Below are 11,999 nucleotides of genomic sequence, written 5' to 3' on the forward strand. Positions count from 1 at the left end.
TTCAGTAATGTATTCTGACCGCCACTGGATCCGCTACAGGATGCCTGAGTTCATGTTAAAAAATGACTCTGTTGTAAATGGTGTCACGTGTTGACTTGTCAAGGAAAACCTTGCACATTCCCTAGTACTTTCGAAACGAGAAAGCACGTTTTTTGCACGTGATATTCACATGGTAGATCAGATACTCGAGAAAATTGGTACTCCTAATAAGGACATCAATATTTGGTTGAGAAAACGTCATGACTAAGATTTCACACGACTACACGGAGAGACAATAAACAAAATTTGCCTCTCTCATTAAACGAACCAAAAGTCATCTACACATCGTGGTCATAAGTAAGTGCATTTTTAAAAACAAGGTAAGCGTCAACCCTACGTATACTTTTCATTATATATATATATAACAACGAAATGTGCGAAGGACATGTGCAAACACTTCTCGCAGGCGGAAATTAATTTTATACGATTTTAAATCGTTTTAGATATATTTAAACTAAGTTTAAATTCGAACAATCGTCAATATTTTGGTCTTCATTTGCCGGAATGATTTATAACACGAGATACTTGTCGTTATTGTTGGTATTATATGATGGTATTGGTATGATTGCTCTTGAAATTTATCTTTCAACCACTTGAGAAAGTCAAGTTCATTATCTAAGACCCCGTCCACACGTATGCGGATTCCTTTGAATCCGTAAAATTTTTTTTCCGGATACAAAAATATCTCCGTCCACACGTTGAGACTACATGGTATTCGTATTGATTTCGCCCGTCCACATGTATTCGGATTCATTCCGGAAATCTTGCAATATTTGTTACTGAGCATGCGCTACGCCTGTTTGCGCTCGCGGGAATTCCCTTTCTTATTATTCTCGATTTGAAACTGTTGAAACATGTCATATTCGGGTAGAAAAGCCATAAAAAACAAGGGCAGCAAATCTGAATCATTTATATGGAGCGACGATGAAGTCGAGTTGTTATTGAAGGTGACAATTGAATACAAAGCCGCAAAATCCATGGAGAACACTGACTGGGAGTCTTGCCAGAGTAAATATGGCGATATTCTAGATCGCTTTGTAAAACAATATCCAACCCCAGAAAATGCTGCCGCAATCCAGAAAGATTTCCGCATACTGAGGAACAGATTTTCAGGGAATTCTCGCTTCAAAACTTAAAATGATTCGCAAGAAATACCGACAGGCCGTGGACTCTGGCCGAAAGAGTGGGCATGGCCGTGTTATTGTATTTTGAACTGTGCGAGGATATATGGGGTGGATCTCCTGCAACGAATAAGATTACAGAAGGAATTGAGACCACTGAAATCGTAGAGTTGAACGATGAAGACAACCTCGAATCGACGAATGACAGCATTGGCAGTTCTACAGACAGCCCATGTGCAGAGCATGAGAGTGATGGTGATCCAAAGACGCCAGTGGAAAACGCCTTATCACCAAGCATTGCAAAGCCCAAGACAATCAAGGAAAGAAGAGAGCTGCTTGATTCCAAGTTACGAGGTTACAAAGGAGAAAAACTAAAAAGGAAGCTTCCTGTAGACTCACAGCTCTTAACCATATCACAAGAAGAACTTGAAATAAAAAAAAAACTTTTTGATAGAATGGAATCTATGGATGCAACCTACTCTAGTCACATGGAAAAACTCTCATCAAACATGGAAAAGCTTACATCATCTATATCAGATGGATTTGCTATGCTACGAAATATTATGGGTCTACCATCAGTTGCCATTGAACCTCAGTACATGCCGCCACCTCCTCCCCAAGCGAACTACATCTTCCACAACACTTCACAGTTTAGGACCCCAGCTAGTACATCAAATGCTGGACAACTTTCATACCCCCAAACAATGTACCCCTCTGAAAAAAACATGTTTTAGTTAATTGTAATACTGACATTTAATTTCCCTTTTTTTTAAAGCATTTATAGTTATTTAAGTTATTTACATGAAGGTTGAAAAGTATTAAATTTGCATGCACAAAGATTTTCATCATCATTTGGAAGAATTTGTTGCTCTTTCTATTGTATTTCCAAAGATTATAACTTATATGAGAGTACTTAGTTTTGGTCACAGTAAAAGCATTAAAAATCTAATAAATATTAAAAAATTGACATTGCTTTTTTATTAGATTTCTTTTTGAAAAATCTCAACTCTTTTTAGACTTACACTTCATCAATATAAAGGAAAAAGACTTAGTTAAGTTTTAGTAAAAGATTTAAAAGGGTCAGCAGGATGCTTATGAATATTTAAGATTGATAAACATTCAGTATTCATTAATATTTTCTTAGTTTCAGCCATGCTCATAGAGAAGCCATTTTTATGTTGATTAAATGGATGCAGAAAAAGGCAAGGAAAACATTAATTAGAAAGTGTCATTTACCATCATTTTCTTAGTTAAAGTCCATGGTATGTAATCATTTCAGGGATATTTCATGGATCAAAAAAGTTGGTGAGTATTCTCCTTACTTTTTTCCCTTCAGCTTCATTGCAGTCGGTTCTGTAACTATTAGTTGCTGCTTCCGGCTGGAAGTGTTTATCATAATCTATGGCTGATGAAACTTTGTCCTCTCCAATTGTCTCATTGTGCAGCTCACAGAAATTATGCAAGACAAAGCAGGCATAAATAACACAAGCAACATCATTAATATTTATGTCCATGGCCCTTCTTAAAGCCCCAAACCTTGCTTTCAAGTGCCCAAAGGAACATTCAATGACCATTCTAGATTGACAAAGAATCAATCCAAAATATTGCTCTTGCACTGTAGCACCTCCATTGGAGTATTCTTTCATAAGATAGGGCATGAGAGGATATGCTGGGTCTCCGAGTAAGAACACTCCAACAGCATCAATGGTATCTGGCATTATATGAGCCTTGCAATATGGTATTTTCCCACTCTTTAAGAAATCATTTAACTTTGAGTTGGAAAATACTCTTGCATCGTGTATACTCTCTGGCCATTTTACAACTACATCCAAAAAATAGTATTTATAGTCACAAACTGCTTGCACATTCAAGGTATGTCGCCCTTTCCTATTGACATAATCAGTGGAATTGACATTTGGCTGTTTGATTTCGATATGAGTTCCATCAATAGCTCCAATGCATTGAGGGAAACCATGTGCTCGGTTAAAGTTTTTCACGAGACATTTTACTTCGGATTCTGTAAAGGAAGCTTGATATACCGAGGACCAAGGTGAAAAGTAATGGCTTTGCATACTTTACGGATGATGTTAGACACAACTTGACGTGGCAACCCAAAAGCATTTGCCGTTTTCGAATTCGACCTTCGTCGCTCAAGTAGTAAAGTGTCACTGCTACTTGTTTTACTACATCTACTGGAGCACGCATGACTGTTGTCTTGCCTTCGATAAAAGGTCGTAGCTCATTAGCTAATTCATATAGGGAGCCTCTGCTCATACGGAAATTTTCTCGCTTTCCTCTGCAATCACGATCTGATTGACAAAATTATCCCACCAGGCACTGGTTCGTCCAGGTCTAACCCAAAATCGTCGAGGACGGTGTTGTTTTCCTGCTCGTTTAAGTTGTTTCTACCGGACGTTTTGCCCAGTAGATAACGAACAAAATAGCTTGAAAATATCAAGCCGCCTTCTGGCATAACTATTGCTGCCACGCATCAGCGATTTGTGTCGTTCTGTCTGTTAACATTTCCGGGGGGGATTTTTACGGAATGAGGGGGGAAAAACAATCACAATTCGGAACTCCTGTCAGTTTCTCTTTGATTTTAAATGTCTGGAATCCGAATAGATATGCGGCCTAAACAACGTTATACAGTAGATACCAAAATCGAGTGATTACCGACATCAATTACACATATCTCGTTTGGCGAAAAACACATGAAATCGATTCACCGTGCCGTATTTAGCCAGCTCGGTTCACATTTTTTATCTTGCGCTCTATGGTCAGACGGTGAGCAAAATATAGTGTAAGCATGTATTTATTTTCGTTAGAGCTTTTACTATTACTTGAAATATCGGTGTGGATTTAACAAAACGTCAAAAATAATTTAAACGCATGGTGCGAGTTCAACCATGAAATATGAATATGATGAAACGTTTGCTCTTTCCGATAACTATACATGATTTTATCGCAGTCGCACAGAATCATCGGAAAAAAGGTTCTATCAAAATGTTATAAAGGAAATAATGGAAACAAAACTACAGTTTTATAATATTGTCCGTTTCTACGTTTGTAAACATGCGGACGATTGTTCGGTTGAGTAAACAACGTATCATACTTTTAATCAAAAAGCATTTTAAAAACTCAAAAGAATCAAAACAATGAAGACATTTAAAAGAATCAAAAAAATGTTTTCATTCAAAATGGCAAGGAATTTATCTTTTAATTTTATGATGAAAACGTATGACTGACGAGAATCGATTGAGCATTGAAGCACTCACCTCCATATAAGGTGAACTGTGCGTCGTTTGTGCATGCCGATTGGATAGAAATTGGAATGCTATGATTAAACGATGTGACTAAAACACCACACGAGTACATACGTACATACGAGTGACATACGAGTACATACGAGTAACATACAAGTACTTACGAGTAACATACGAGTACATACGAGTGACATACGACTATTTTCTGGTCAACAAATGAGAAACAACACAATTTCTTCAATACATTGATATTTGCGTTTATTTTTCCTTGTATTTGTGTGGACTTTGGGGCAACCATTTGATGGATTTAAATGCTGAAAAGGTATTTTACTTTTATACTACATTCATTTGTATGTTTTAGTTGAATTTGTTATAGATATTTTGTCGATGCGATTTGCCAGTATTTGAGCGCTTTTTGAAACACTTTCACCTAGGAAATACATATTTATGAAAGCGATTAAATAAACAACGTATAAATAATGCTTTCAAAACGTGCTACATGAAATAAATTTACATTATATATATTTGAATTAAATGAGAGTTGCACTGTTACGTATAGTCCTGAGACGGACTGTTTTGTTGTTGTTGACTGACGTTTCGACAACCTTAGCGGTAGTCATCTTCAGAGTCAAAATGAATGTATAATCGCTTTCATAAATATGTATTTCCTAGGTGAAAGGGCTTCAAAAGCGCTCAAATACTGGCAAATCGCATCGACAAAATATCTATAACAAATTCAACTAAAAAATACAAATGAATGTAGTATGAAAGTAAAATACCTTTTCAGCATTTAAATCCATCAAATGGTTGCCCCAAAGTCCACACAAATACAAGGAAAAATAAACGCAAATATCAATGTATTGAAGAAATTGTGTTGTTTCTCATTTGTTGACCAGAAAATAGTCGTATGTCACTCGTATGTACTCTTATGTTACTCGTATGTACTTGTATGTTTCTCGTATGTACTTGTATGTTACTCGTATGTACTCGTATCGTATGTACTCGTGTGTTACTCGTATGTACTCGTATGTACTCGTGTGGTGTTTTAGTCACGATCATGATTAAACATGGCGAGTAAACCATGCATCATATTGTATTGGTTGTATTGCAAAAAATTGATTTGCGCTAGACTCAGGTTACAATTATCTCTCAGGTTACAATTAATAAGGCGAATGAGCTTCACAAAAAGCAGTCTAAAAGAAAGTGACACAAATCAAACAAGAAATCATGCCGTGTTTTTATTTCAACCTAAAGAACAAAATCAGAATTGTGAATTGTCTTAAAATATTTAAGCAAACAAAACTTTAAGCTTTTGACAAATATGAAACATTTTCAATAGGAACCATATGTCTTTTCAAAGTTAAAAAACTTTTCAAGGTTAAAATCTGTTCAAATGTCCACAATGTTTACATCAACCATGTGGCTTTTTACAGAATCATATTTTACAAAATCAAATTTAAGCTCCGGTTAACATGATTTAATTGTTATTGGCCGAGTTCTAAATGACAATATGCAAATTTTGTAAAATGAGCTTTGAAAACTGTTCATCCAATTATCCCATTTTGAAATTAGCATAATTATACATACATACAGTGTTACTTCTTGCATCTACTTCTATAAATTGATTTATATGACAATTTGAAAATAAAAGATGACACAATTAGCTTGTCTTTATGCAATGACAAAGTATACGAGTTGTTGCGGTTTCTTGCTGTATTTTTATTTTTACCATTCATTATTGTATTGTTTATGGCAGATGATAAATGATGGAAAACACGCAATAGCAGTTTCCAAACTGTTTTACCTTACTTGGTGGAGGGGCAGCACTTCCCTTGCGATAGTAACTCCTAGTTTTAGCGTTTAGTAAAGCGACATTCAGCTCCATACATGCTAAAATAGAGGAAATAAGCCAAATGATCACAGAAGTTATTTGCCTTCGATCGTCCGTCATGTTTAAATTTTTGCGGTGAACACTGGCGCCAATTTTTTGACGTCATCGTATTAGAAAATATCCGGATTCGACCGTCCACACGTATCTGAAATGTTATCGGATTCAAAAATTTCCACTCTGGAGAGCGGATTCAAAAATATCCGGATTTGCATGCGAATTCGACGTGTGCGTGTGGACGATAGCTGTATCCGAAAAGAAAAATTTTCGGATTCAAATATATCCGCATACGTGTGGACGGGGCCTAAAGCAATACACTTATTAAGTGTTAAACATATGTTATATATAAAACCCTCTGTTACTCTGCGTCACACAAACAATGTCTTTCTGCGTCACACAATAGCTAAGCTCTGCTGCTGTTTCAGCTCGTTCAACTCATATATAAATGATGGCGCTTAACTACTTCATCCATAGTTAAGGCTAGTACTTCTCAATCCGAGAACAACTGTAACAAAATTCACAAATTATGATGAAGAATCTGGGTTTTTATGTGATATAGCCACAAATAAAAAGTTCGGTTGATGTGTTCAAACATATTCGAGTGGTGACAGTCAATTATTTTATAATGATTATTTCCTTGCTACGGAAATAGCGGACGCGCATTTCTAGCATTCTCTAGGCAAGAGGTGTTCCTTTTGTTTACATCCTCATCCCGTCATAAAATCAAAACGCTGAACTGATTTTGTTTTCTCAAGAGAAAGCAACGAACAAAAAATATTATTTTATCAATAGTTAAAATAAAGCGATGAATATATTCAATACACTGTCCCTCGAAAGACCTTTTTTTCTCAAGTGTTGCATTATCAGAACGTGCTTTACGTCATCATTCTCCATGTAATACGTCACTGGAACTTCCGGGATGTCACAAATAGATAGGCATTTCCAGAGCCATAGAAATAGACCAAAAAAAGACAAATTGTTTCCCGTTTATTTCTTCTTGAAGGAGTTTATTTTGGCATTGGCAATAAGCGCTAGAGTTTTGTAAGCGACGACTAGCTACTTTGAACCACAGGAATCTTGGTATCACAGAGCGCTTTCTGCATGTCGTAAGAAAATCCAAGTCGAGTTTTGCTTTTCCTAGCTTGAGTTCAAGTCGTTGGAATTTTCTAAATGCTTCGAGTGCTCCATTATTATAGCGATGATTTAAAATAGTAGCGAGAGACTTGCCGAGCGGAAATCGAATTCGTGTGATAAAAATTAATGCCCAACATAAAGTTCTGATTAGAGTCATAGAAATAGACCAAAAAAAGACAAATTGTTTCCCGTTTATTTCTTCTTGAAGGAGTTTATTTTGGCATTGGCGATGAGCGCTAGAGTTTTGTAAGCAACGACTAGCTACTTTGAACCACAGGAATCTTGGTATCACAGAGCGCTTTCTGCATGTCGTAAGAAAATCCAAGTCGAGTTTTGCTTTTCCTAGCTTGAGTTCAAGTCGTGGAATTTTCTAAATGCTTCGAGTGCTCCATTATTATAGCGATGATTTAAAATAGTAGCGAGAGACTTGCCGAGCGGAAATCGAATTCGTGTGATAAAAATTAATGCCCAACATAAAGTTCTGATTAGAGCCATAGAAATAGACCAAAAAAAGACAAATTGTTTCCCGTTTATTTCTTCTTGAAGGAGTTTATTTTGGAATTGGCGATAAGCGCTAGAGTTTTGTAAGCGACGACTAGCTACGACAATAGGAATCTTGGTATCACAGAGCGCTTTCTGCATGTCGTAAGAAAATCCAAGTCGAAATTTAGAACATTCCAACGACTTGAACTCAAGCTGGGAAAAGCAAAACTCGACATGGATTTTCTTACGACATGCAGAAAGCGCTCTGTGATACCAAGATTCCTGTGGTTCAAAGTAGCTAGTCGTCGCTTACTTAACTCTAGCGCTTATCGCCAATGCTAAAAAATTTCAATTGTATTGTTTGCTATTCAACCACGCACTGCCTCTTACGAAGACAAGTTCAAAGCCGAAGAAAGTTGAATTCGTTGAAAAACATTGTGATTTAAACATTACTGAGTCCTATACAACGACGTTCTGTTTGTTGATTTAAAGGTAATTTATAATTTAAAATAGACGACAAATTTCTTCATAGCAAACATGTTTCGGCATACTTTATACCATTGCGCTCTCACGAAATTTTAATTTATCATTGCTTTGAAATTAGTCCTTTTAAGTATGAAGGTTGTGCAAGTTGACATGTTGATTTTTGACATATATATTTTAATTGTAAACGAAGAATGAAAGTTTTCGTTGAATTTGTTAACGTAAACCGACGACAGACATGATTATAGTACTGCATAGGAAAAAATAGTACGTGTAGTACATTATTTTCTTTTAATATCTGCATAAATAATAGTTTTTATTTCGGCTGGACAGGTCGTGAAGGATTTACTTGATAACCAGGATTAAAATAGATGGTCAATAATGTAATGTAGAATTAGGACAGGATTTAAGGTCAGATTGATTTGTGGTATCAGGTTAGATTTTAGGATTTAATCAATACTTTTTTAAATAACTGTCCCTTAACAAGGCAAATTGTTTCAAGGCGTGAAGAAAACCATCAACTATATCAAAGAATAGTTTTCTTAGAGGATAAGAACTCAAATTCCGTTTGTCAAGCATAATAAAAATTCTAATTCTAGTCGGTCGGTGAATTTTCACGAAAACATTTCTATCATGTTTTAAGTACGTGCATAGGCGGCCCACAACTACGGTTTTATTATTGATGAATAAAGAATTTGTCTCACATTCATCGATCGATCTCGCGCGTCAATCTCGCGCGACGTTCGTGTGACGTTCAGTCTTATCGGTTTATTAATTACGAGATCGATCGATCGATGCGAGACAAATTCTTTATTCATTAATAATAAAACCGTAGTTGTGGGCCGCCTATGATCTTCGTCTCAACATCCGCAAGACAATAGGTAGAAATTTTTTCATACGTTCTCACCCTACGCAAAAACTAACGATATTCTTCGTCATGCAACAAATATAAAATGGTACAAAAAAATAAATATTCTCATTTTTTATATCAGATGGAGCAACCCCTTCCTTACTCCAATGAAAAAGAGAACGCAGCCCCCTATCTCCCTCAACAACAGGAACCTCTTCTGGGTGAACACACTGAAAAATACCCACCTCAAGGTTATCCCCCTCAAGGCTACCCCCCTCAAGGTTATCCCCCTCAAGGCTATCCAGCTCAAGGTTACCCTCCTCAAGGTTATCCACCTCAAGGTTACCCTCCTCAAGGTTATCCACCTCAAGGTTACCCTCCTCAAGGTTATCCACCTCAAGGTTATCCACCTCAAGGTTATCCACTTCAGCAACTCGCAGGGATGACGCAAGAACAGCAGAATACAACAGTTCTAGTGCAAGTAAGTAGAAACAAGAATCATGAAAACTGACTTATTAACTTACTTAACTGACGACGAGCAATCCATTCTGAGAATTTTCAATTTGATATTTCTAGAAACAACCTCAGCCTGTAGCAGTAACAACAATGATTCCAGTTGTCAATGATCACATGGGACTGTCCATTTTTGCATGTCGTTGTTGCTGTTGGCCAATTGGTATTTTGCCATCATGAAGTCAAAAGAGGTACATGTTTCTATAAAACATAATATATACATTCAATAAGCAATACGATTGAAACGCTAAGCTCAAAGGTGAGGGTTCATTTACGAAATCGTACAAAATGTTACTTTTGACATTTGCTTTATAAAGTCTAATGAATTAGAACATGAAATGTGTGTTTTCACTGCACGAGAAACTTTATTGTCATAAAGTGAAAAGTTCTTCCTCTAATATATTACTTTTGAGCTGAATCGATGACGTAACAATGGCGTTCTATGGAAGTTAAAGTTTTCACGTTGTAGGATGCACACATTTAAAAAGAAATTCACAGAGTAATAAGAATTCGCACAAATGATTTTCTTATGTGAAGTCAATCCTCATTATGTTTATTGTGAACAATGCAACTTTACATATAACTCACTTCAATGTACTCTAAAAGATAGTTTTCCTTTTTCGCCTTTAGTCAAGAAATCATTACAATGCTGGTAACTATGATGAAGCCATGAGGTCAGCAAAAACCGCAAGAAATCTGGCTGTCATAGCTATAATCTGTGGAATAATACTTTTCTGTGGACTAATAATTGTTCCTCTCATATATCTGAGAGTCGCAGTTATGAAGTAGTTAATGATTTATATACACATTTGTCAACTTGGATGATCATAAGAACGTTTTTATTGTGTTCAGAAGTACTTTGTGCAATAACTTTAGGGTAAAAAAAATATTTAATCATTGACGTATCTAGGGTAGGTCAAAATACATTTATAAAAGCTCATTTTAAATACAAAAGACTTTTTAAATGCCCTTTCACACCATCCGATATTGTAGGATCCCAAAAAAACGGATCGTGTGAACATGTTTAAAGTGAGCAGCCGAAAGTCGGATCCTTCAATCTCAAAAATCGGATGGAAGTAGAACTTGCTCTATTTTCATCCGACAACATCAAAAGAAGTCGACTAGGCTAAAGCTTTTTACTCTTTACACTTCCCAAATTTGAGCTAACGCGAGAAATTAGATTTCAAAAAGACTTGAAAACAAGTATAAAATAAGCAAATGTATCGATAAATGTACTGGATAACACAAATTGCTGCTTTCAAGGCAATAAATATCTGAACGAATATAAATGTCAACAAAACCATTGGATCGTCTGAACAAGCAACCAAAAGTTGGAACCGAAACGGTCGGATCCGAAATAGTTAATACTAAAATACTCACAATAGTATTCGCTCGAAAGTATTTTAAAATGAAAATATATTTTCAGTAATGTATTCTGACCGCCACTGGATCCGCTACAGGATGCCTGAGTTCATGTTAAAAAATGACTCTGTTGTAAATGGTGTCACGTGTTGACTTGTCAAGGAAAACCTTGCACATTCCCAAGTACTTTCGAAACGAGAAAGCATGTTTTTTGTACGTGATATTCACATGGCAGATCACACGACTACACGGAGAGACAATAAACAAAATTTGCCTCTCTCATTAAACGAAACAAAAATCATCTACACATCGTGGTCATAAGTAAGTGCATTTTTAAAAACAAGGTAAGCGTAAACCCTACGTATACTTTTCATTATATATATATATATAACAACGAAATGTGCGAAGGACATGTGCAAACACTTCTCGCAGACGGAAATTAATTTTACACGATTTTAAATCGTTATAGATATATTTAAACTAAGTTTAAATTCGAACAATCGTCAATATTTTGGTCTTCATTTGCCGAATGATTTATAACACGAGATACTTGTCGTTATTGTTGGTATTATATGATGGTATTGGTATGATTGCCCTTAAAATTTATCTTTCAAACACTTGAGAAAGTCAAGTTCATTATCGAAAGCAATGCACTTATTAAGTGTTCAACATATGTTATATAAAACCCTCTGTTACTCTGCGTCACACAAACAATGTCTTTCTGCGTCACACAATAGCTAAGCTCTGCTGCTGTTTCAGCGCGTTCAACTCGTATATAAATGATGGCGCGCTTAACTACTTCATCCATAGTTAAGGCTAGTACTTCTCAATCCGAGAACAACTGTAACAAAATTCACAAATTA

General features: G+C 36.0%; 1 protein-coding gene and 1 long non-coding RNA gene across 12 annotated transcripts in view; one reads left to right on the forward strand and one right to left on the reverse strand.

Annotated features, from left to right (window-relative positions):
- The first annotated feature begins 202 nt into the window (after positions 1-202).
- The window catches only part of LOC124450245 (annexin A7-like), a 28,055-nt gene continuing 16,258 nt past the window's right edge, over positions 203-11,999 (forward strand). For 2 of the 11 annotated variants that reach the window (XM_047000861.1, XM_047000862.1), the window contains exons 1-4: positions 203-359; positions 2,305-2,362; positions 2,440-2,465; positions 9,404-9,587. In XM_047000861.1, coding sequence (XP_046856817.1) covers positions 2,347-2,362; positions 2,440-2,465; positions 9,404-9,587 — 226 coding nt within the window. In that variant the 5' untranslated portion in view covers positions 203-359; positions 2,305-2,346. Of the gene's footprint in view, positions 360-2,304; positions 2,363-2,439; positions 2,466-9,403; positions 9,743-9,837; positions 9,966-10,404; positions 11,481-11,999 lie in introns of those variants that run through there. The other 9 variants (XM_047000860.1, XM_047000859.1, XM_047000852.1 and 6 more) reach the window with 7 other exon arrangements.
- Positions 5,639-9,872, reverse strand: LOC124450263. Its single transcript, XR_006949923.1, has 2 exons — positions 9,786-9,872; positions 5,639-6,313 (listed from the first exon to the last, which is right to left on the reverse strand). It is a non-coding gene; the product is annotated as an uncharacterized LOC124450263 (long non-coding RNA).

Source organism: Xenia sp. Carnegie-2017, unplaced genomic scaffold (genome assembly GCF_021976095.1).
Source record: "Xenia sp. Carnegie-2017 unplaced genomic scaffold, XeniaSp_v1 HiC_scaffold_24, whole genome shotgun sequence".
Classification (NCBI taxonomy): domain Eukaryota; kingdom Metazoa; phylum Cnidaria; class Anthozoa; order Malacalcyonacea; family Xeniidae; genus Xenia; species Xenia sp. Carnegie-2017.